Genomic DNA, 25,837 nt, shown 5'->3' with positions numbered 1-25,837 from the left:
ATTTTTGAAAAAACTTTAAGAATGTTCAAGAGAAAATATATAACATTCCTTTAGGGACCCCACCACCCTCACCTCTACCCCTTTATTCTTTGAACCAGGCACATCAATTATACTTGTCTATATAAAAAGAAATGCTTTCAAGTTGGAAAAGTGAACATTTCTTCTAAATTTTAACTGTACTATTTCCAAAGACCCTGAATTAGTTTATCAGTCGCTTATTCACATTATTATTCTCAACTAAGCTCCGAAATTCTTAAAGAAATCTCATAATTTCCAAATTTCACTCTTAATAGCTAATAAATGCATAAAAATAGGAATTTTTGTATAGGAAACAAATGAGTTACCTTTAGTGTGATATACAATAGCAGCCCTCAGGTCAAAAGAACCCCAGCTATCATTCCTTTCTAGGCCTCTCTGGTATCTCTGTTCTTTGGCGGAGCCTAACAAAGTGTTCGTAGGAGATGCCAGAGGATTTTGATTTTCTATCTCGTAGTCCTTTGAGAGAAACACTAAAGCACCTTGACTACTGGTGTCTGCTTTTTGCAGGTCACCTATATGACTGGGTTCCAAGGATAAGGCTCCACTCTCACTAGTAGTCCCAGATTTTAGAATGCTACCCAGAACTTGAGGACTAGTCCGTTTTTCCAGCTCATATGCCTTGGGAAACACAGGATGCTCAGTTCCTGAGGGGATTATTTCAGCACCCTGTGAAACCAAAGTGGCAGGATATTCCCCTTGAAATGTCACCTCCATCACTTTATGATCTGATGACTTCCCAGTAACAGTCTCAGGGCCGGCACTGGGCTCATTTATAAACGATAAACCCCACTGATTCTGGAAGATATCCCCCAGGTTTTGCTGATCTGTCTGAGAGGGTAGATCCACTTGTGCTGTGCTCAACAGCACAGCTTGCATATTTGAAGGGTAGATAAAAAGGCTAGACTTAATTTGTTCAACAGCTGCTGAAGTCAGACTTATGTCCTGGAGAACTGAATCAGTCCCAGAAGAGGTGGGTGTTAGCGTATTAGCAGCAGTAGTTAGCAGTGGCTGACCCCCTGGAGAATACACATTTGCATCAGTCCCCGCTAAAACAGGTCCATTAGAAAAGTTGGCTGAAGTAACCGATTTCAGCGCTGACATAGGGACTTGGGATAACCGACTTGAAGATTGGGTCTGAGTTTCCCCAACAGATGACGAAGAGGATGAAGATGAAGATGGTGACACAGAAGAGTTCTGTACAGTTTTGTTGAGGTTTTCCTTAACTTTGCTTGCATAACTTATTTTAGGAACTATTTTAGCACTGCTATTGTCCACTGGAAAAACTGGGGGTGGTTTAAATAGGGTCCATGAATCCTCTTTGGAGGCAACAGTAGAAGCATGCTTTCCTTTGGGCCGGTCATCAAATTTTTTGCTGCTCACACCAGGTTTAATATCAGAACTTTTCCGCAGCATATCACCCACAGAAGGCTTTCCTCGACTTGTTCCTCCAGGCCCAGTTTCATACTTCCAAATGGGCTTTGAACCATCTACTCGATTTCCCTTTTGTTCACTATAGTCAGGCTTGAAAGTTTCAAGTCCCTGTTTTAAGGTTGGGACACTGGTCTCTTGTTGCATTATTTTGTCCTGCACTAAATTAAGGTTTTCACAACCCTTGGCACTATTGCGCCTAGCTTTCCTTTTTTTAGGAGTGGTATATCCACTCTCAGATCCACTACCATCATTATCTGCTCCTTTGCCCATATAACCATTAGTAATATAGCCAGAATTATTTGTTACAACACCATTTGGAATTGCTACAGCATCACTCTTATCTACAGACTGATTCTCTCCAGATTTATTTTCATAAGACTTTCCATTCTTTTTGTCCATACTGTTCTTCTGAATGAAATTCCTGGTTTTAATTCCTGCTTTCCCAAAGGTGCTGGTCTTTACAGTCTGCTTCGGATTAGTGTCTACAACTTGTTGGTTGCCATTGAGGACCCTGGAAATAGGGCTGGTAGCTTCATCAGAACCCAGGTTCTTTAAAGATACTTCTCTTTCTCCAGCATTACCATTTAGTTCACCATAGCCTAGGGAGGAAAAAAAAAAAGTTTTTAAAAATTACAGTATGTGCATTATATTACAGTAGTACCTAACATTTAAAGCACTGTTTATTTACTGTGTGCTGGATACTATGCTATGAGCTTTAGCTTTATGTTATTACTTCATAGTCTATGAGAAGACATTTGTTAACCCCATTTTACCGATTAGGAAGTCGACTAAGCAAGATACAGAACTAAGCAGGGATTCAAACCAAAGTCCAAGTTCAAAAAGAACATGACCTCTTAAGCAGCAAGCCATAAAACATCTTGTTTAACAGAATCAACCTTCTTATCATTCTCACATGGCTGTTATAAAAGTTTCCTTACAATTAAGAGCAGAACTACTCTCTGGAAAAAATCGAGTTATATTGATAAAGAAATTTTAAGTATTACAGAGAAAATGAATATTCCATTTCTATGAAACCATAAGTGGCTGGTGGTGACCATAAGCAGTTGATACTGCATTCTGTCAAACAAAAATCTAACACCTGTGAACTTACTGATGTAGTTAGTTTTGACATTTCCCAATTAGATCATAGTACAAAACCAAAACATCTATGTATCAATGTGTCTAAGATGTATTTTCTTCATTTTACATTTAGGTAAACAAACTCAGAGAAATTAAGTAACTTGCCCAAGTTACAAAGTGGGAGAACTGGAAATCTAAACTCCAGTCTGTCTGGAACATGGGTCCCTATCACTGTCATACTGCCTACCCAAATGATGCAGTAAGAAAATATTTACCAGTAAAACTACAATGAAAGGTAACTTATTTTAGTGTGTCATTGTATTCAAGTTTAAGACCTTCAACTTCCACCAACGATTACTATAGGTGCTTCGACTGAGTCAACAACCTTTCCCATTTCCTTACTAGTAAAACAGTGATATTAGTTATCTATTTTTCAATGAAATGTTCCCAAAACATCTTGAAGTTAGCTCGCTAGAAACAGATACACAATAGGATACACATACGTGCATGCGTGCACACACATGTTTAAAGCAGTTTTTCAGGGGAAGGAGGATCCAAAAAGAACACCAAGTAATTTACCTTCGTCACTTTCATTCATTCTCTTGGGCCTTTACCCTGTGAAGGTTCTTAGGCACATGAGCTTGTATAGTCTTGTTTTGAAATTTTAATTTCCAATATAATAAATATAAATAAATATAGCTCACATTAAAAGCTCTTTGCATGTTTTAAAAGTAGAAGAAATACAAAAAAAAAGTTTGAGAATCATTGTTTTAGAATAACTTGTGGAACAGAACATAATTTGGGAAGATTCACAACGGGGCTTACTATAATTTTAAGTCATTTTACATCAGAGAAAAAGGTGGGAACACTAAAAGTGAGTATTTAAGGCATTTCCTTCTACTGTATTACTTCTCAGTAAATAACTCAAGAAAACATACATAAGCATAATCATTCCTAATAGAGCAGCACAAAACTTATACCATGAGAGAACATATTTTGTAAAAGTTCTTAACTTCTGTAGAGTTACATTTTAGTTTTTTCACTGCTGAAAAAGCTATCATAAGCCAATCAAGTCAAACTTTTGGTGGAAAAATTCTAACCATGAAAGAGTAAAGATGAGATTACCGCTTAGGATGTTTGCTAAAATTTTCTTTTCTTTTTCTAAACAGAAAGTTCCAATATTAAGGCTCTCAACGTTTTTAATACATATCTAAGTTTACCCATGTACATACAGCTCTAGATTAGAGAGAATTACATGTACCATTTAACATGTTAACAGGCTAAACAGGTACCCTTGGGACCATTTGACAACTTTCCACATCTCAAAGGTAAGCAGTTTCAAAACCCCCAAAAATTCAATGTCCAAATTAAGTTGGACCAAAGCCAAGACTTGGAGTGAGAAAATTATTCCTAAAACTACTAACATATAGTGGCTCTGATATCAGAAGTGACCAAGTTAAACAGTTTAGAAGCCACCATACTTCTACCCCCAAGTTTTTAATGACAAAAACATTTTCTCATTCAACTATATAAAAATTTTACCAGGGTAACCTTGTCGGTATGCAAAAAGTCTGCGAGATATTTTTTAAAAACTTAAGTATTTAAGAAAAATGTAAACACTATAGAATTACTTGAGAGAAATCAAAAGACTCCTAGTGCCTTTTTTAGGGTTTCCATGCTAAAGCATCTAACTCTACTTCAAATGGGTCCAGCAAAATTTAAGTCCCGATAAATCTAGCTTTTGAATTAGAAACTGAAATTACTGAACACATTTGGCGCTCTCTTGCGCCCTCTTCTGGGTAAAGAAAAACTGTTCCTCTTTATAGGTTTGTGGGTAATGGGTCATAAGGCCCCACCTCAACATATTGCAGATCCATTTTTTAAACCCTCACAAGCTTTCTTGGTAAATTAGCATTATGCATGTTGAGGTAACAGTACTGTGACCAGGCCTCACATGAAAAACTGCTCAGCTTAAAATGTTTATGTTCCCTCAAAATTGCTAAGCCCAGTTTCTCCTCTTTGTCCTCTCCTGGGGTTAAAGACATACTAATTTGAAGGATGCCACCTTTAATAGTTCAGGGACATATTAATACCTGCTGGATAAAAATAAAATTTCCAACCTGCGTTATATTCCAAGCAATCATAAGGTAAGATCTTCTCACCTTTTAATTGAAAACGATGTAATGTTAAAAAACTAGTGTTGTACATTTCTAAGTTTTTAAACTGTCCCAAATCCTTAGGATTAAACACTAAACATCTATATGTTCATTTCTACTGCACACTATCCTCCAAAATGGAAGGTTTGACATTCCAATTTCAGTCTTCAAGTCACATTAAATCTACAATAGAAAAGCAGGGTTTTTTCCTCTCAGTAACTGCTTTTATCACACTTGACATTCTGGGTTTAATTTTCATTTTACCATTCCCTTCATTTCTCTTCCGTGTATAAAGAACCCTTATTTTTAAAAAATCTGCTTGGCTACAAACGTTCATTTCTTCTCAAATGTTTTCTAAAATGACTTTTACCCTCAACTTAACATTTGTTAAAAACAAGAGTTTGGGGATCAATATTGATTGAAAAAGAGAAAACATCTTTCAACATGTGGAAAAAAAGCCTCATCCGAAGCAAGATGGTAGTGAACTAACCTCATGGATGAGCCACCTCGGTTCACCCTTAAGGATAAGAAATAGGGGTCAAAAAAAAAACTCACCCTCTCCCCCATCCAATCAAATCTCTCTCCTCAAAAACATTACTTAAGCCCAGAAGGTAAATGTTGGGGCGGGGGGGGGGGGGGAAGCGGGGAGTGAAAGGAGATGGAACAAGCTTTTCTTGAAAAATGAGCCGCTAGAAGGGCCCAAGTGAAAGCCTGAGAGGCAGAATCGTGAGCGAACCTGGCAGGAGATGAGGTTCCTGTGGCAGAGAAACTCGTGACCGGGGAGCCCGGTTCCCGCTGGGTACCCCACCCGGCCTTCAGGCACCGCCTCTACCCAAAATGTGCTCCCCCCAAACCCTTCTGTCCCGAGGAGCGCCGTGGACGCCGCCCGCTGTTCGTGGCTTCCTTCTCCCTCGGCTCCGCTTCGAGGCCGGCTCCCGGCCCGGACCGCCTGCGCCTATCGCCGCACCCGGGAGCGGGAAACGCGGCGGTCGGCGCGCGGGGCACGAAGCAGGCCGCTCCCCTCGTGGCCGCTTCCCTCCCCCACCCCAACCGCCCCCGCCCCTCACCCCAGGGACCCGCCCGGGGCCGCGCGGCCGCCACCGGGTTACACAACCCGGCCGGCGACGGGGGGAGGGGAGGCCGCGGGCCGGCAGCGCCCCCGCAGTGAGGGGGGGCGGGCAAGAAGACCGCCAGTAGGGATCCCAAGCCACCCGGCTCCGAAGGGCTGGGTGCCCCTCGACACCCTTCCCCCTTCGCTCCTCAGTGGGCCGGAGTCGGTGACAGGAATCGGCTTCCAACATGGCGGACAGGAAGCGGCCCCGCGAGGAGGAGAGAACATTCCAGCCGCGCCGGCTCTGGGGGGAGCGAGCCCGGGGCGCGGGCCTCGGGAGCAGCCGCGGGGCCAAACTGAGGGGTCCGGTGCCCAAAAGGGCGTCTAAGGGTGGAAATGACACGAGAGACAAGGGTACCAACCACCCCCCCCCCAGACGGGGAACCCCAAGGCCACAGGTGGGCTTGGGGTGGCGGGTGAGGGAGGACACTTCCTCAACTCTGCCCACCTACCCTCTCCACACTGCTTGCAAAAGGGTCTCGCGACACCACCAGCGTCGGGATTCCCTAGGCCTTACTGAGTTACACCCCAAATGGTTTTGGCGAGGCTAGGTTCACCCCAACTCAGGGCCCCCAAATAAAGGTTCCTCCAGGGCCGTAGGCAGATAAACGGGAAACGAATAAGACTAGACCTCCAAGGTCGACCCCCTGGGTCTCCGTTCAGCCCGAGCAGGGGCCGGGAAGGTCACACTGGCCTGGTTGGGCCTCTCCCATGCTGAGGGGAAGGAGAGGGCGCTGCAAACCCCGTGGCCCAGCCCGAGCTTTGAGAATGAAAGGGGGCTTCCCCGCACCCACAGGACACACACAAACACACACACACGCGCACACGCACGCAAGCACCCCGACCCGGTCCGCGCTTTCCAGATCCAGCCCCACCCCCATCTCCCCTACCCCCCACCCCCATTCCCCTTCCCCCACTCGTCCTCCCTCCCAGACCTGTTTTCTTCTTCGGCGTTTCCTGGTGCTGCTGGAGGGCGTGTTTCTGCTCATGTTTCAGCGGCTTTGGCTGGGCCTTGGGGCTGCCCTCGGCTCCATGCTGCAGGTATTGGTGAGGCTGCTGGTGATGGTGGTGGTGATGGTGGTTGTGGCTGTGGTTGTAGTAGTAATAATGGTGGTGGTGGTGCGGCGGCTGCTGCTGCTGCTGCTGCTGCTGCTGGGGATGATGGTGCGGATGATGGTGGCTGTGATGGTGCTGAGGCTGTGGCTGGCCGGGCTTCTCCTCCATTGAAAGCGGCTGGGACTCCCTGGCTGAGGCTGCGGGCTGCTGCACCGTCAGGATCTGAGACTGCTTCTTCAGGCTCACTCAGTATATCTGAGCGCGTCTCGCCAGCGCACTGGTTAACCCAGCGATTCTGCGAGATTGGCAGCCAAACTGCAGCAATCAGGAAGCTCGCTGCACCGCACGCCCCGCCCCTAGCCCAAATCTTCTTTCCTTCCCCTTGGCCACAGCCTCCTGGCCAACGCCACTTACCCTGTGCAACCTCACAGGGCCGGGCCTTCAACGTCAGCACTATGGTTCTCTGTTCTGTCGCTTTCTCGCCTTCACCTCGCAGTCTGCGAACAGCACTTTCTACACTTCTCGCCAGCAAGCAAGCTCATGTCGAATGTAGCAGATTCCACGGGTGATTCCACTGGCTTTGGGAGCCATATGTTGGTTTTGCACCTCCTACGATCTGTTGGTTTTTTTTTTCTTTAAATCCTTTTCCGGGTAACGAGAGGGGAAGCTCAATTCCCTTAACCGACCACTGAAGGGACAATACAAAAAAGAGGAAATAAATACATTTTTGAGAATACAAGAGCTTCACAAATCAGTAGATCATTTTGTATTCGGGATTCATTTTGCTTTGTATTCATATGCTAATCTCTTCCTTTCCACGAAGGGATTATAGGGTTTCACAATGGGGTATCTGTGTAATTTTCTAAAAGGACACAAAGGGTTTAAATCATTGTTTCTTTGTAGTTGGAGGCAGTGGAGAGCGGGAGGAATCAAAATCTAAAATCTACACAGAATTAGTTTTTGTTGTTTTTTTTTTTTTACTCTGCAGGTGAGGTCAACTGTGGAACTAAGATAGGTTTTAGAATATGAAGAGTTTCAAGAGCGAAAGAAGGAAAAGAGCACTTTAGAAGTTACTACGTTAAATTTTTTTTTTGTATTTATGGAAAATATCGGAATTTAAAGAAATACTCTGTTGCATTTTGTAGTGTTGATTTAACTTATCCTGCATTATCACATCACAGCCAGATTTTTAAAAGCAAATATTAGAGCCAGTATAGTGGTTACTGTGAAAGAAAAGGGTTGTGATGGGGAGGGGCGCAGGGGTACCTTCTGATAAAGTTTTTTGACCGAGGTGATGATTTTATATATATACATATATAATAAAAATAAATATATATTTAAATTATAAAATATATATATTTATAAATATATATTTATAATTATTTCTTAAACTGAATACATATGCATAATACACTTTTTTTAGTGTATGTGATTTTGGGGGACTTTTCTTTACAAAAAAAGTGCATAAAATTTACTATTTTAACCACTTTTAAGTATACTCTTCAGTAGCATCAGGTGCATTCATATTATGCAACCATCACCACTGTTCATCTCTGGAAGTTTCTCATCATTCCAAACTGAAACACTGTGCTCATTAAACAATAACTCCCCTTACACCCCTCTCCCCAGTCCTCTGGTGTAAACTATTGTATTTTCAATTTCTTCGATAACCCATACAAGTAGAATAATACAATATTTGTCTTTTTGTGTCCGATTTATTTCACTTAACATAATGTCTTTCGGGTTCATCCATGTTGTATGTATCAGAATTTCCTTCCTGTTTAAGGCTGAATAATATTCCGTTGTATAGACCATATTTTTTTTTAATCCATTCATTCAGAATATACATAAATTATTTACTCAATATATGTTATAGTTTATAATTTTTAAAATGTGGCTTGAATTTCTCCAGCAGGATAATGTTAAAGGAACAAAGCAGCTTAAAAGGAAGCGTTTGTGCTCTGAAATCATTGAATGTCAACACGATAGCATAATTGAAAGGTAAGAACCTATTTCCAACAGTAAATGTCACTAAATCCAGATAACCGTGTCCAGACTGTGACCTGTTCTATATGTTGAGGATTTGTATTGCCTTGCTAAATTTTAAAGAAAAGTCTCTTTTGAGGTAGAGTATGTTTACCCAGTTTTGAGAACTAAAACCCCAATAATAATACATTATGGCAAATAAGTCTTTGCCATTGAAAGGTATTCCATCACTCTCCACCTCTTAAAGAAGAAATAAAAGTGTATATAGCATTAGGTTTATAGTGATAATACTTTATATTCTTTTGTTGAGTTAGACATTTAGTTGGAAGGCAAGAATTCCTGAGTTCTAACTTCTCTTTCTACATTTTCGACATTCTGGTTTCAGGCAAATCAAAAGCACTCACTCTTGAGTTTCTGATTATCACACCTCAGTCTGCCTTAGTTTCTTCACATATAGTTGTAGGAAGTTTAGGAAACTAAGCCTTGCTCTCAGATGTCCTAGTTATAATGAATGTTTCATTAATATTATGTAGTAGTATGGAGAAAGGTTTGTGATATAAGAAAAAAATGCTATTCTATCATAACTTTGTAAAAATATGAATTTTTAAATAAGTATGGAAATACAGCAGTAGAATGCATATCTTTTCTTTCAGTTATGGGTGCTTTTTTTTCTTTTCTCTATTTTCTAAATGTCCTACTCTATAGATATTTTCATAATAACATTTTAAAAAATTAAAATAATAAAAATTGAATCTGCACAACCCTTTGAAATTCATTTTACACTGTATTTTATCTACAGTCAATGTGGAAAGTGGTAATGGAGAGATAGGCAGTTCCCATATATAGTAGATGAATGTTTTAACTGTTGCTATAATCGTAATAACTAATATTTATTGAGCATTTACTATTTTCCAGGAGCTTTACCAAATATTTTATCTTTGTTTTCATTTGTAATTCTTTGAAATAGATATTAAGCCCATTCAACAGATGAAGAATTTGAGGCCTGAAGAAATTAAGAGGATTGCTTATAATTAAAAGCCACCAAATTGATAATGGGACCTGAAAAAGGTCAGCTCGATGGAAAGAATTTCTAACACTATCAAAGGGTGATATACTTTTCTAAAATTCTAGTAAACCTCTAAAAAAATTTAAGCTATTCCATAATGGTGTTTGATTATCAACAGGAGCAGATGTACTGTGAAAGTAATGAAGTTTCAGGGTCCTCAATGCACAGGTCCCTCCCAGGCTCTGGAGGGCCCCTAGAAATGGTCTTTTGGAAGACTTAGATATTTTTTCATTATGGTGTACATTTTTTAAAGTAACAAATTTTTAAAAATTTTTTCCTTAATGAGGGCCCCCAAAACCTTGATTTACCCCTGTTAACAGTCATTTGGGAATCTGACTCAGAAGTGTTGTAACTTCAATATGTACTTCAAGAGGTTATAGTCATATAACAACATGAAAAATTGTTGACACTATAACTCAAGTGCAAAAAGCAAAGTAAATTATACATTATGTATTCATTATGATTATATATAAAATGTGAATTCAAGGATCATGAGGGAACTTGAAAAATAAAAGCAATGAAATCTTTTTATTCATTTTTTCATTCATGAATATTTATTAGGGACTTTTTGTGTACCATATATTAAGCTTTTTGTTACTAGGGATTTTTAAAATCTATTTCTCTTATTGATACAGTTTTAGAACTTGGTTAAATATATTTGCAAGACTATTAATTATCAAGTGCAAATCACTTTTCACACACTTTTAATCTTATACTTGTATACTATGATGAGTTAAGAGATACAGAAATATTTAATTGTTTAGACCTCAGTTTTCTCCTCTCTAAAATATGGAGACTAGGCAAAATTCCATGATCATATTGCGGCTCTTTCTTCCTAGATTACTTTTTTATTTCATTATAATAAAACTATACAATAGTGGGAAATTTAGCAATTGTATAGTTTTTCAACTGTAACAATTAGCTATAACTTTATAAAAATTATTATCAAAAACAGTATTATGTAGTTTTATTTTATTTACTTATTTATTTTTAAAATTTTTTATTCTTTAACTCCAACAGCACCTGGTATTCGTAGGTGGTCTCCCATCCAAGTACTAACCAGGCCTGTCCCCACTTAGCTTCTGAGGTCAGATGAGATTGAGCACATTCAGAGCAGTATGTCCATAGGCTATTATGTAGTTTTATATAAATAGAAATTGTCTCTCTGATTATTATTTCAATTTCAAAATGAGGCAAATCACTGGTAATATCTACAGTTTTATTTCAATGGGGAAAGAATTTTATTCATGTATATTTCCTTTAGATCATAATATTTTTGCCTAGAAACACTAACTTCAAAAAACTTTCAAAGGAATTGAACAGAGGTATGGGTAAATTAGGTTAGTCTTTCAATAAGTAGAATATGAGGAGTTTCTAAATATAAAAGTTTCAAAAATGACATTTTACTCTTATGTAAGTGTTATGGGAAAAAGTTTGAGGGAGAACCTATAGTAGAGTAGTATAAGTTTTGTCATTAGAACTGGAATGGAACCTCTGTTCTGAAACTGCTTAGCTTTGTCACCTTGTTTGGACAAATCATTTAACCTCTCAAAGTCTTAGTTTACTCATCTGAAAAATGGAAGTAATATTAGTGCCTAATTCACAAGGTGTACTGAAGTGTAAATAAGATAATGTAAATAAAGTTGTTGAGTATTGTGTTTATAAAAGTAAGTGGTACTAAATATTAAATATTGATGGTGCTAACTTACTGAATATTAGATAATATAGCTAAACTTTCAGATATGATATTTCATTTAGGAAACTGAGTTTTAGAGAAATCAATTATCGCATTAACCAAGAAAAGAGTTATTTCTCAATTTTAAAAAAATTGGCAAATAGCCTTTTGGCTCTCTGAGCAGCACCATGGTGATCTGCAAGTACAAGTGCCTTATGAAAGACAAAAAGGCTGCCAAGAAGAAAGTGGTCAATTCATTTTCTTTGAAAGTTTGGTATGATATGAAAGTACCGGCTATGATTAATATAAGAAATGGTGGAAAAACACTAGTCACTAGAACTCAAGGAATCAAATGTTATCTGATGACCTCAAGGGCTGTCTTTTTGAAGTGAACCTTGTTGATCTGCAGAATGAAGTTGCATTTAGGAAATTCAAGTTAATTACCGAGAATGTTCAGGGCAAAAACAGCCTAACTTTCATGGCACAGATCTTACCCATAACGAAATGTGTTCCACTGACAGACCATAATCGAAAATATCATATTGATGTCAAGGCTAGTGATGATTATTTGCTTTATCTATTTTGTTAGTTTTACTAAAAAAAAAAAAAAAATCAGATTCGGAAGATCTCTTATGTTAAGCACTGACAGGTTCACCAAATCTGGAAGAAGATGTTGGAAATCATGACCCAAGAGGTGCAGACAAATGACTTTCAAAAAGTGGTCGATAAATTGATTACAGCTAACTAACTAAATTAATTGATTGGTTGCAGACAGCATTAAAAAGACATAGAAAAAGCTTGCCTATCTATCCACTCTATAACATCTTTTTTTTTTTTTTAAATAAGAGTTTATTTGAGCTAAAACTGAGTACATATGCAAGGGAGCAAGATCTCAAATGCTCCTTCCATGATGTCTTTATTAGGAAGAAAAAAAATGCTGAAGAAGCCTAAGTTTGAATCAGAAAAATTCATGGAGCTTCATGGTGAAGGTAGTCATTCTGGAAAAGGTACTGGGGATGAGAGAGATGCTAAATTTGAACAAGCTGGTGAAGATGAGCCACCAGTCCAAGAATTTGTTTAAAATTTGGATTTTTAATGGTGACATAAAAAGTCTTATTTTTAATGTTAAAAAAAAATGAATACGATAGGCAAATGCTGTCAGCTAAAATCAGTAGTACATTCTGTCTCAATAGCAGTCCTCTCTGAGTAGCAAGTTCAATGTTGATTTTCACTTTCTTTTTTTTTGCTTCTCTATTTTTTCTAAATGTTGTACATTAAACCTTATTGCTTTTTTAAAAAATGAATCAATTCAGCATTCGACTCCTGTGAACATTAATCCCCCAAAAAGACTAATGAAATTAATATGCTATTTTGGATTTATTTTTGAGTCTCCAGTAGACAAAAAGAATTTATGTATAAATGAATCAATAAATATTTAGTTGTCAGTATGTATATGCAATTTGTTGGTGTCCATAGTTAGATGCATCCAGAAGTTGAATAAAAGGTCACTTCCTGAGAACTGAACTAGTAAGATTCAAGATAAACTAGATGAAATTAACCACTAATAGAGAATCTAGTCAGAGTAATTAGAATGCCTAACAAGCTATAAGAAAATAGTGTAACCATGAAAACTACAACATATTAATTTTATTTCCCTCCTTATTCTTTTATTGTTTTTAAATTAGTACAGTATGTCAAAAGTTATATGACCGGTATTGTGTTAGTTATTTATCACTGTATAACAATTAACTCTAAAACTTCATGCCTTAAAACATTTATTATCTCACAGTTTCTGAGTGTCAGGAATCCAGGTGCTGCATATCTGGGTGCCTCTGCCTCAAGGTGTCTCATGAGATTGCTGGAGACAACTGTTTCCAAGCTCATTCATGTAGTTGTTGGAAGGATTCAGTTTCTTGTGAGGTGTTGGATCAAAAACATCAGTTTCTCACTGGCTGTTGTCCAGAGGCCTTTCGATAAGGCAGCCCACAACATAGCAATTGTCTTCTCTCAGAGTGGGCAACAAAACAAGAGGGAGCACTGGAGATGAAGCCACAGTCCTTTTGTAACCTAATCTCAGAAGTGACATCTCATCACTTCTGCTGTTCATCTATTCATTAGATGTGAGTCTAACCTACAAATAAGGGAAGGGACTCACAGGAGGGTGTGAATATTATACTCTTGTTGAAGGGATCATTAAAGGTCATCTCAGCCTGCTTAATATTAAGACATTTATCAAACTTATTCCTCTGATGTTATCATCTGTATTCTGAATATAATCTCCCATTATATGTGACTTGCCTATAAGGAAGTATACTAATCAGCACACATAAGTTCCTCATCATTTATTAAATTAGTAAATATTTTTAAACACTTGAATTTTGTCATTTGCCAGACTTGTGAGTTTGGTTAGTGCAATTCAGTGCCCCTAATGCTGGTCAGCATCTGAATCTAAACTTGTGACCAGGCCCAGGACTGTAGTCCAGTCTTAAGAGGGCCCACCTGAGCTGCCTGGAGGCTTCCTTGTACAATAGAAACTGCACTATAAAATGCCTGCATGGGTCAGGCAGGTAACTTAATCTCGGTGAAGTTACTTGGGTATAAGCAAACTCAGATGTAAGAAACATTTTTCTCAATACAGCAGCAAATTCTACAGAGATAAATCTATTAATATATATATATATATACCTTAAGAACTGAGTAACTTAATTACTCAGTCTAATATCTACATTCAGCTTACTTAAAAAAATCTGATATACATTCTCAAAATTTTTAATCACAACTTTTCACATAAGGTAATGTTTACTCTTTTAGCATAAGGTTATATTCAGAGATTCCAAGAATTAGGATGTGGACATATCTTTTGGGGGGTCACCATTTAGCTCACAACGGAGACATTGTCTGTATAGAATTTAAAATAATAGTAAAACTGACTAAAATGTCAGTCTACTTTTTATTATCACCATGTGTGGGCAATTTTAAACAGTGTCAATGAAAAAATATTCCCCGTAGGGGCAGACCACTCCCAACACCTACTACTACTGAATATTCCAACATGAGCTATTCCGTTTACTTTAACTTTTCAGGGCCAAAAACTGCATAAGACAATTTTATGGTTCATCAATGGCCAGCCATACCCCTAACCTTGGTCTGACTGACTCCTCATCCTTCAGAAATCAGCTTAAATAAATGTCACCTACTAAAGGAAGATTTCCCTAAATTTCCTATCTAAGACTCAAAGTGTCACCCCAACTTATTTCCTGTATTTGTTTGTTTCTTTCATCGCACTTGCCACACTTTGCAGTTATTTTATTCATAGGTTAAATTTTTTTTTTCCATCTCCCTTATTAGTCTGTAAGCTCCATGTCTTGTCTCTTATTCTCTCAGTTATCCCTAGAGCCTAGCATAGTACCTGTCACATGGTAGATGTTCAATATATGTTTAGTATAGTTGTATTCTCCTCAGCTTGTGTGCTATTAGTAAAGTGCATTTGCTCAACATTGGACAAATTTTTTTCTTCATCTCATGTTCTTTACTAAAAAGAAATAATAGCCACATATTTTCTAAGACTGGTGACATAGAGAACCATTTATCGCCATAATTCAGAAACAGCTGCAGCATCATAGATCTTAGTAGAGTTTTTTCTTATTCCATACTCCTACTCAGGCATGAGTAGCAATGTTTTATTCTGAAAATTTAGAAATATCATAGGACTGATTCCTAAAATAAAATATAAATACGAGGTTAACATTATGAAGGGGGACCTACACATTCTGCCCAGGCACCATAGTAGAAATGACAAGAATTTAGTCAGTGTCCTAAACTTAACAAATTCCAAAGATAAATTATCAATTTTCTCTCTATACCACATATATGCTCCTCTTAATTTCCTTCAGTATTTCTTTTAGTAGCACAACTATTCACCTGACTTGTTCCTTAGCACATTCTGTTTCCTCTGCTGTAATGTTTCTCTTCTGGCTCTTCCCATAGCAGGTTCCTTCTAATTATAAAACTTAATGTAAATGTCACTTCAAAGATGTTTTCTCCCTGCCCTTTATGAGTAGATCTCTCCTCTCCTCCTCTTCTTTGCATTTATTACATCTTATACATTTCGTTCATAACCCGTTATCCCAATTAATATATTTGTTTAGTCTTCCCCAATAGATCTGAAGCTGCATGAGGGCAGGAGCTATGTCTTGTTTACTGATATATACCTAGCTCCTAATGCAGTATCTGGCACCTAGCAGGTGATTAATCAGTTGTAGAACAAATCAAGGTGCCCTATTCTGTTTTGCTTTACATTACAAGTGTGATGCATTTGCATAACATTGCACCAAATGGAGAAATTCTTATTCCTCCATTTCATGTCCATTACTTTAAAGAGTCACTTGTCTGAGACAAATGACATAGAGATCCATTTATCTCTCTAGTGTAGAAACAGCTGCAGTGTCATAGATCATAGTGAACACAATATTTTTTCCTCATGATTAGGGAAAATTCCTAAATCTTTTAGGAATTTCATAAATAAATTGAATTATAAAATACAGGACAGATAATGATACGAAGGAGTGGAACCTGGAGAGTTTTTCCTGGGGTAACAAGATATTTAAACTTTCTCAGATAAGCATATGGATATTTCTTTTTGCACATTTTCAAACATCTCATAAAGATAGACAACATCTGCTGCCTATGCTGGCCAGAAAAGTTGTTTACTAAGGTTCAACTCACCCACCCCAAAGGCCTTCATTTCCATGAAGAGGAGAGGTCAACTAATTTCAGATAAGCCTGACATAATAATTTGACCTAACAGAAAAGTGGATTCACGTTATCATTCTTGGATCTTATGCCACATGACAGTGTTCAAAGCTGTGTCCCTTCTCTGCTACACTTCAGAACTGCTTTGCATATCCAGGTTTTCTAGCAACCAGGCCTCATTTGTTATCCTTCAAGCAGGCACACTGGGTTAGCTTGAAAGTGCTCAAAGCTATAATAGCATTCAAACAATAACGAAAAGTCCTCAAATTTCCTTAGTGTCTATCTTTGAACAGTTCAAAGAGCTTCCATACTTTTTTTCCTGGTGCCTTCCCTGTCATGCTATGACGTAAGAAGATCTGAGATTAGAGAACCTAAAGTCCAAATAGTTTGTTCAAAGCCACAGTGAAATTACATGTCATAATTAGCCTCCATTCTCTTGACTCTTAATAGACGATGCAGCTTCCCAAGGGGTTTGTGATCCTTTATGGAAAACTTCAAAAGTAAATATGTCTTGAGCATTTTTCTAATCCTTTTAACACAGAGAAAAAATTATTTTCTGTTTTTTAAATAAAATGGCTTTGTGCGGACAAGCTTCTAAATCACCTCATTCTAAATTCACATAGAAAAGATTAAAGGAATAAACATAGAGGAAAAAACTTCCATATGCCACAAACTTTGAGGTATTTTTGCTAGTTAGAATGTAGAAGGGCTCAATTAGAAGGAAGGGCCAGTTCAAGATTCCACTTCTGTGAACTATGTCATCACCCTGATGGAATTCCAGGAGCATCTCCTTACTCAAGGTTGAAGGCTAGGTAAAGGAAGATGGAGAGATAGTCAGGATATACACACATACCCATTTCAATCTCTAATAGAACCCACTGCAATTTCTAAATAAGTATTAATCGAAACTGGACACACGTAGACTCTCCTCTATGTTAAGATGAGCAAAAAAAGAAGACTTGTTCAGTCAAGACGCTCAGCAAGTCAACACAAGTGCACCCTGAGCTCCCAGGCAGTGCTGGTAGTGGGCAGGTGTTCCTGGTAGTGGACGGGTGTTCCTGGTAGCAGAGAGTTGAAGTAAGGAGAACACATCATGGAGGCCCAGTATCACAGATCCATGACCACTGAGAAGAAAAAAGTTGAGAATTTTGTAGTGAAATGCTTCACTCAAACAGATGTCAGCAAGAAAGTCATGGCCTCCAGCACCACTTCCAATAAGGATGAAAGTCCTGGACAGACCTACTGTGGAGTCATATGGTCCCTGGAGAGCTGAAGGGGAGCACAAAAATGGGAGCAGAAGTGCACACAATACCATGTGCTCTGTGCAATAGACTGCACTTCTCCCCATAGAACTGTGCCCTGCACGATAAAGTTGGGCCTGCCATTTCATTCTCATGTCTGCCTCTTGTGCATTCTTCCAACTGGGTGTCTCACCATCAAACCTTCCCTTCTCAATCAGCTGCGCTAACACTTGGCGTAGCCAGCGGGATGAAATGAGTATGACCCCCAGTACTCCGGATGTCCCTGAGTAGAGGAAACCCAGGTGGAGGACATGTGGCCCCCAGCCTCCCAGTGGTAACCCGTGGCCGCATATCTGGCCACGTGGATGCCCCCGGAGAATTGAGACGCAGTGAAGCCTTGTCTGGAGAACATCCAGAAAACCCTGGAGATGTTGGAGCCAAATGTCCCAAACTCTCACCAGAGGCAGCGGGTTGGGTGGCCTGGATGTTCCTGGCGGTGCTGTGGCAGGCCAGCCTGGAGGTTCAGGATCAGGCATTGCGGGTACAGCAGCTACACCACCAGGAAGAAGCACTGGAAAAGCGGCTGGTGGCAGCAGAATGTATTCTGCAGGGTCCTGACTGGTTGCTGTCATCGTCCCGGTCTGGGAGCTCACCAGTGGTACTGTGGCAGGTGCGGCCAGTGATACAGCAGCAGGTTGAAGTGGAACAGCCATTGGGCTGGGGTGGGGGGCAAGCTAATGGTGCCCCCCAGATTAAAAAGCGAACCACCTTGATCCAATATACCCCCACGGAACTCTGGAACCTGACGAAACAGGTACCGCAGAGAGCCAGGGAAACAGTCTCGGGGTGGCTGCTTCAGCTGTAGGATGATGAGGCAGAAGGGATTGAATTATCTCCGGAAGGGATGGTTCCGCTAGCCTCCATAATGGTGACGTTGTCCCTCAGGCAGAGCCTCCGGAATGTGGCACATAGGGCGAGGGGTGCAGGCAATAACTCCTTGATTAACTGGCTCATGTCCGCTTCACAGACAGTGTGAGCTGACCCAGGGGAGCTGCCAGAGACAGTGAGCAGATGGACCAGATAATTAGGGAAATGGGCATGTGACAGATGATGTTTTGCACCCAGTATACAAGCTCTGATGAAGAGGGATTTATAACCCATATAAAGGACTTGATTTTGACTTCTAGCCTGGCCGGTACTTTTGGCACAATGGCAGCACTGCTGGCCTCTTATGTGGATAGGCAGATCCACGAGGTGACGTCCGCTATAGCTAGGTTGGGGGATATGAAAATGAAATGCAAGAAGCGTTCCACCCAAGTGTGCACCCTACTGCCTGCTGCACTCCCAGACCAGCCAGTGCACAGACAGAGGTGTGGCCGAAGAGCGGGAGCAGAGTAGCGCCCAGCCCGTTAGGCTATGAGAGTGAGCCACAGGCAAATGCGGTTTGATCTTGAGACAGGAGTTACTGCAAGAAAGATTGAGCAGCAACCTAATGAAGTGCTGCTGGTGCTGTGGAATCAGCTGCGCCCTGACCAGCAATTCACTCCTATTTCTGGGAAAGCCACAACTTGTGAGGTGTGGCTGGCCACTTATCTCCCTGATTAGGGATTTGGCTGGGGCACCCGGTTGGCTCCTGGTGCATGACAATTGACTATTGGGAGCTGAATAAAGTTACACCGCCCCTGCTTGCTGCTGTGCTGAACATTAGGTACATCATGGACCAGTTGCCACATGAACTTAGACAATACCATTATGTGGTAGACTTGGCAAATGCCTTTTTCTTTAGCCCTACCCTGTGCCATAGTCTCATGGCTCAAAATTTAGCCACATGGAAACAACTGCCCACAGTGCACTTGTATCATCACATTGATGATATAAATACTAACTTCTGATTCTCTTACAGAACTAGAAGCAGCAGCGACCACCCTGCAAGAAGCTGTCGCTGACTGGGGTTGGGTAGTCAACAAGGACAAGATCCAGGGGCCTGGGTTCTTTGTTAAATTCTTGGAAGTTGTCTAATCAGGTAAGACAAAAGTAATGCGAGAGGCAGTGATTGATAAGATACAGGCATATCCCTGACCTGAGACTGTGAAGCAGCTCCAAACTTATTTGGGACTACTGGGGTTTTGATCCTTGCACTATCTAGTGCGATGGGGTGCCCAGTGAGATAGAAGAAACCTTTAAGGCTACAAAGCAAGCTGTAGCACAAGCCAAAACTCTACATGTTGTAGATCCAGGCCTCCCATTCCTGCTTATAGTGAAGGTGGATGATGCAGGGTTTGGATGGGGCTTGTGGCAGAAGCATGGGTCCCAGAAGGTACAGATAGGCTTCTGGTCCCAATTGTGGAAAGGCATGGAAGTGTGGTATTCTCTGAAAAGCGCGGAAGCACGGTATTCTCTGATAAGCATGGAAGTGAAGTTTCTAATAGAGAAGCAACTGGCTGCCATATGTGCAGCCCTGATGGCCTGTGAGGCCATCATTGGCCATAATCCCATAATCTGTGGAGGGGTAGCTGCAGTCTTAAAGGAAGACTCCTTGTATGGGAATTGCTCAGACCCCCATGCTGACAAAATGGGAGGCTTGCCTAGAGCAGCAGGCGCAGTTTCCTGCGAGCCCCCTGTCCGGTCAACTGCACCCCCTATTGAGACAGGTACAGTTCCAAGCAGAGCTCCTGGTAGAACCTACTGAGATGGGAGACACACCGAGTTCCTATGTAGAGGGTCAGACTCCCATCCCTGAGGATGCCTGGTACACAGATAGCTTGTACCATTGAACAGGTACCAATGATGGGGGCTATCGTTGATGCAGGCACAAGTACAAGTTGCTGTGTCACAGTGCCCCTGGTGTGCTGAGCAGCACCCAGAGAAGTTGCAGGTAAAGATAATCCTGGGAGTGATGCCACACGGGGCTAAGCCACTCCAGAAATGGCAAGTGGATTGTGGGCCCAAGGTAGCACCCTCCAGGCCAGATCCTACGCTGTGACCCAGTAGGGGTGGAATGTGTGCGCCAAGCCCAGCTGGTCCAAGATCTGGCTGGTCCAGGGCAAGGGTCTCTGGTTGTGATCCAGGCTCCCGACTAGGAGTAGGACCCGGATTTGGAATGTTACATTAGTGTAGTAGGGCACCTAAAATATGTAAACATACTTCGACTTTTTGTATCATGCATATGTGGCTGAATGACACTATTGTACTCTGCTATGTGTGGAGCCATGCAGTCCCCTGGAGAGCAGAAGGGGAGCATGAGAGAGGGGAGCAGAAGTGTGCACAATACCACATTCCCCCCAATAGAACTGCATTCCCACAATAAAGTTGGTGCCTGCCGTTTCATTCTCATGTCTGCTTCTTGTGCATTCTTCCAACTGGGTGTCTCACCATCGAACCTTCCCTTCTCGATCAGCTTGCCGCTGACAGCTATCACAGAGAAAGAAGAAATGCAGTCACTATGCAGCCACAGAGTGTCCAGGGGCTCAGCAAGATCAGTGAGGAGCCTTCAACATTCAGTGATAAGAGGGCCTCGCTGATCAAGAAGGAGGTCCATGGGTTCCTGCCCCACCTAGCTGAGCCCTCTATCTCATACCCTGGGGTTGTGTTTGCCATGGACCCCAGGAATGGTTACATGGAGCCTCACTACCACCCTCTTCAGCTTATTCCTGCATTCCATCCTCCTGTGCCAATCTATGCAAGACATCAGGAGGGGCGTTACCATTATAATCCATCTCTGATTCCTCCATTGCATATGCCTTCCACCTTATCCAGTAGCCCAACATATTCAGACCTGTTCTTCATTAGGATCTACCTGCACCTGAGTCTCCTTTCAGCCCTCCAAATCCCCACATTAATCCTTACATGGACTACATCCGGTTTCTGCATAGCAGCTTGTATGTCAACATGATCTCCGCAGCCCAGGGGCTGAGCCCCACAGATGCTCCCCACGCTGGAGTCAGTCCAGTAGAGTACTATCATCAGATGGCTCTGTTAGTTGTCCAAAGCAGCCCCTATGCAAACTTCATTTCCTCAGCTGCAACCACTGGCGCTGGGGCCATCCACATGGAATATCTTCATGCCATGGATAGCACTAGATTCCCCAGCCCCTGGCTGTCAGCCAGGCCAAGCCAAAAACATACACTGTTCCTATCACCACTGTTCAATCATAGCCTTGACCTTCAGACCATGATAAGGATGTCTCCCAACTCTTTGGTCACAATTCTCAATAATTCCCACAGCAACTCTTCAGCAAGTGGCTCCTGTGGTTGCTTATCTGTGAGTGCAATCAGCCCTGCCTTGAGTTTCATCTACCCTTCTGCACTCAAGTCTCTCTATATGCATCAACAAATCTTAAGCTGACAATAGAGCTTAGGCTTGGTCTTTGGACATAGCCCTCCTCTCATCCATCCTGCCCTAACTTTTCCAACACAGAGGCCTATTCTTGGGGTTCCTTTGGTTCTGAACCCCATCCAGGTCAGCTCTTGCCCTTCTAAGTCCTCATATCAGAACAAACCCATGAGTGAGTCTGTGGTAAGCAGCACTGGCGACCTGATGCACAACAAGCAGTCCAAGATCAAACCCAACGAAAACCTCCTCAGCCCTGGGCCTCAGGGTCAGCAGGAACAGCCAGAAGAAACCACCCTGGTAAAAGAGGAAGGGGACAAAGACGAAAGCAAGCAAGAGCCTAAAGTCATCTATGAGAAAAATTGCCACTGGGAAGGCTGCACATAGGAGTTTGACACCCAGGAGCAGCTTGTGTATGTGACCTCTCATTAGAGAGACTGTCATGCATTAAGCCATGGCTGAGCTCAGAATATCTGGTCCTCATCTGCCATGTGTGGAACCAGCAACATCTCTGTGCCTTCAGTATATTTTATCATCAGAAATTCATGAAAAATATTGAGAAATTTAGACGAGTTAAAAGAATCGAATATAAATAAACAACTTTTTGCCTCAAAAAGAGAGAGAGTAGAAAGAAAGAAAGAAAGAAAGAAAGAAAGAAAGAAAGAAAGAAAGAAAGAAAGAAAGAAAGAAAAGAAAAGAAAAAGAAAGAAAACTCATAGGACTAATAAAAGATACTGCAGCTCAAAGGATGAGGTCCCCTTGAAAAATCAAACAAAAGTAGGTGATATGTAGAGTGGATTCAGAAGATCCAATCAACAGAAGTGTAAGCTTTTATGTTCCTTAATGATATATCCCCAATATCTAAAATAGTACCCATCACAGAGTAGTTGCTCGATAAATATTTGTTGAATAAATTGATTGAATATAGTAGAAATCTCAGAAGGGGGAAATAGAGTAGGGATAGATGCAATAATTAAATTATTCTCCTCAGACTTAAACGTGCTGGCAAAATGAATGAAAAGAAATAAACATCTAGACTGGCCAGGTGGCGTATTTCAATATTTCAAGGATAAAGAATAAAAACCTTCGAGAATCCAATCAGGGAAAAGTAACAAACAAAACAAGAACAAACTCAGATTATGTCCAAAGGAGCTAAACTCAAGCTGGCCTCAGAATTATACAATTCTGTAAAATACAAGTCAATAAAGTATATCCTACAGAATTCTGAGGATGTTTGTAATTTAAGAATTCTATACTCAGCCAAGTTGTCATGCAATTGTGAAGGGCTCAGAAATAAGTACTGAGATATAAAGGGGGCAAAAATGACACCACCCAGGTTATCTGTTCTGAAAGAAGAAACTGCTCATACATATACTGCTGAATAAGAACTCAAGAATAAAGAAGAAAGTCATGGCATAAAAAGACTAATGCATAAAAAAAAATAGAGTTTATTTGAATATCTAAAAATAACTCTCCTAAAAGAAAATACATAATGTAAGAAAAGAAATTACTTTTTCCAAGAGGAATAATCAAGGTTGAAAAGACCAGATTACATGGACAAAACCAGGCTGGGAGGGGTAGGGAGTGGGAGGTAAAGAATAAGAGGAAATAAAAGTGTGCTAAATACCCTATCTTGCACAGGCAAAATCAAAAGCTATTATTTCATTGTAATATCGAAAATGAGATGTTTTTCTTTAATTTGAAAGTAAGCACTTTTAGAATAAAAACAGTATGTATAACTTCCAAAGCATTAAATGGGACTTGAAAAGCAAAGAATATATATAAAAGGAAATACATAAAAAGAAAAAGAAAATCATGCAGAATGTGAAAAAAAGATTAAGAAAAATGGGATAATAGAAAGAGTTAAACATCAGAGCATCTACCCAGTCTATCCTTTACCAGAGTAGTGTGCAATGATATTTCATTCATTCATGTATTATTTTAATAATCTTAAGACATATCATAAAACCATTAAAATTAGGTTAGTAAACAAAACGAACTGCTGTAGAAAATATAATAAAAATTACTTCTATGGTAATTCCAATTTGATTTAAAATATGGACATGTACAGGCAGTCCTGTAGCATAATGGTTGAGATTATAGACTTTAGAATCGAATGTAGGTTTGTATCTCAGATCTACCATTTACTAATGACATTAGGCAAACAAATTTACTCTGAGTCTCATTTAATCAACTGAAAAATGAGAACAATAATATTTTCTAACAAAACTATTGAGAGGATTACAAAAAACAGAATATACAAAATAAAATTAAAGTATCTTACATACCCCTTAAATAATAACTACATTATATGTTTATATTATTTATATTTATTATAAGTATATATTTTATATATTATATGTATAAACTATGTTTTTATGTACATATATTGTGTATACATACAAATATATACATTATATGTATTACATATAAGTGTGTATGCCTATGAAGATACACACACAGAAACAGGGCCAAGAGAAATTATAACACAGTGTTAATAATGATTATTTCCAGGTGGTGGAATTTTGAGTGATTGTTGTTTGTTTCTTTATACTTTTTGTTTCTCCTTCATGCTTTTCTGCATTTTCCAAAAATTCTACAAAGAATGTGCTTGCTTTTACAATTAGGAAAAAAGTTACTAATTAAAATATATAGTAAAAAGTTTGTAGGATAATAATACAAGTAGAAGGAATATATTATAATCATCCAAAAGCCATACCCATTCTTAGATACCTAAAATGCACAAAATTATCTATAAATGCAGCAGTGTCTTTCATAAAGCTTAAGTTCAGTTCTAGCAAAACAAAACAAATGTTCTTTCCTCTGAATGGTGAATGCCTTGGAGTTATTCCAGAATAATATTGAATCATTCACATTGAATGGTGAATGCCTGGAGTTATTCCAAAATGATATGAAATCAAACTTTTTTCAGCAAGAACTTTTAAGACTAAAATCCTACTAATCATATCAGTCCTGGTAGATGTTTCTGTTCCAAAAACCAGTCTCCAAATTTATAGAGACCAGATCTGGTACTAGGAGATTAGATGTACTAGAAAAATGCTACTTGTTGGTAAGGGTAGAGGTTGGGGGGAGTAAAGGATGATGAAACCTAACACCGATCATTAAAATATTGTTAGTAATATCCGTTTTCACCCCAAGCTATCTTTCACCCTAGTAGTGCATGATAAACGTTTCATTCATTCGTTTATTATTAAATTAATATTTATTTAAGAGCCTATTATGTATGCAGCACTGTGCTAGGCACTGGATTTACAGTAGAGAATAAAACAGATGAGGTACCTGCTTGCATAGGGCTGAGAGCCTAATGAAGAAGACAGACAAATCCGTACACAAATAGATAAATAATTGCAAATTGTGATGAGTGCTATGGAGGAAAGTACAGAATGTTATGAAAGAGAATTGAAGGAGAGGATGTTTTAGAGTAGGAGAAGGGAGTGGTCAGACATGACCTCTCTGAGTGACATTTTAGCTAGGACCCAAAAGATGAGTAGGAGTTAGGGAAGGGATGTATAAGAGTATTCCAGGAAGAGAAATGACATACGCAAAGACTATAAGGCAGAAAAAAACTTGGAGCCTTTGGATAATTGAAGAAAGACCAGTACAATCTCTAATGGAAAAGTATGTCTAGGCTCCACTGTTCCTCATTCTAGTAAGAACAGAGAACAATTCAATGATAACAATGCACAGGTGGTAGCAGACAGGTCTTATTCAGGTTTATGACTCAACTATTTAACTTTATTCCTGGGCCTTGTTTCAGCATCTTTGAAATGAGAATTATAGGTTTCCTTTTGAATCTTTTGTGAAAATTCATTATATTACATCTGTAAAACACTTGCCCATTTTATGATGTTTCATAAACATATGTGTACTGTAATAATCAACAAAAGATGGCAT

At 39.8% G+C, this 25,837-nt stretch overlaps 2 protein-coding genes, 1 long non-coding RNA gene and 1 pseudogene across 4 annotated transcripts in view; 2 read left to right on the top strand and 2 right to left on the bottom strand.

Moving 5' to 3' along the window:
• NUFIP2 (nuclear FMR1 interacting protein 2) overlaps nucleotides 1-7,134 on the bottom strand; it is a 28,445-nt gene extending 21,311 nt beyond the window's left edge. The window contains exons 1-2 of the mRNA XM_016139008.2: nucleotides 6,753-7,134; nucleotides 345-2,069 (exon numbers count right to left, since the gene is read on the bottom strand). Coding sequence (XP_015994494.2) covers nucleotides 345-2,069; nucleotides 6,753-7,041 — 2,014 coding nt within the window. The 5' untranslated portion in view covers nucleotides 7,042-7,134. The remainder of the gene's footprint in view (nucleotides 1-344; nucleotides 2,070-6,752) is intronic.
• Nucleotides 7,135-7,272: 138 nt separating this feature from the next.
• LOC118603803 lies at nucleotides 7,273-10,800 on the top strand. 2 transcript variants are annotated; one of them, XR_004951286.1, is made up of 3 exons: nucleotides 7,273-7,438; nucleotides 8,786-8,874; nucleotides 9,827-10,800. It is a non-coding gene; the product is annotated as an uncharacterized LOC118603803 (long non-coding RNA). The 2 variants fall into 2 exon arrangements; XR_004951285.1 differs by having other exon boundaries at nucleotides 7,273-7,491.
• A 136-nt stretch (nucleotides 10,801-10,936) lies between these two features.
• Nucleotides 10,937-11,055, bottom strand: LOC118604209 (annotated as a pseudogene).
• A 6,249-nt stretch (nucleotides 11,056-17,304) lies between these two features.
• On the top strand, nucleotides 17,305-21,516 carry LOC107507642 (transcriptional activator GLI3-like). Its single transcript, XM_036222276.1, has 2 exons — nucleotides 17,305-17,609; nucleotides 21,005-21,516. The coding sequence occupies exons 1-2, from the start codon at nucleotides 17,446-17,448 to the stop codon at nucleotides 21,483-21,485; spliced, it is 645 nt and encodes a 214-aa protein (XP_036078169.1). The 5' UTR covers nucleotides 17,305-17,445; the 3' UTR covers nucleotides 21,486-21,516.
• Nucleotides 21,517-25,837: the final 4,321 nt, after the last annotated feature.

Source organism: Rousettus aegyptiacus, unplaced genomic scaffold (genome assembly GCF_014176215.1).
Source record: "Rousettus aegyptiacus isolate mRouAeg1 unplaced genomic scaffold, mRouAeg1.p scaffold_m13_p_6, whole genome shotgun sequence".
NCBI lineage: Eukaryota > Metazoa > Chordata > Mammalia > Chiroptera > Pteropodidae > Rousettus > Rousettus aegyptiacus.
The sequence above is the reverse complement of the archived record's forward strand: the minus strand, read 5'-3'. Positions and strand labels throughout refer to the sequence as shown.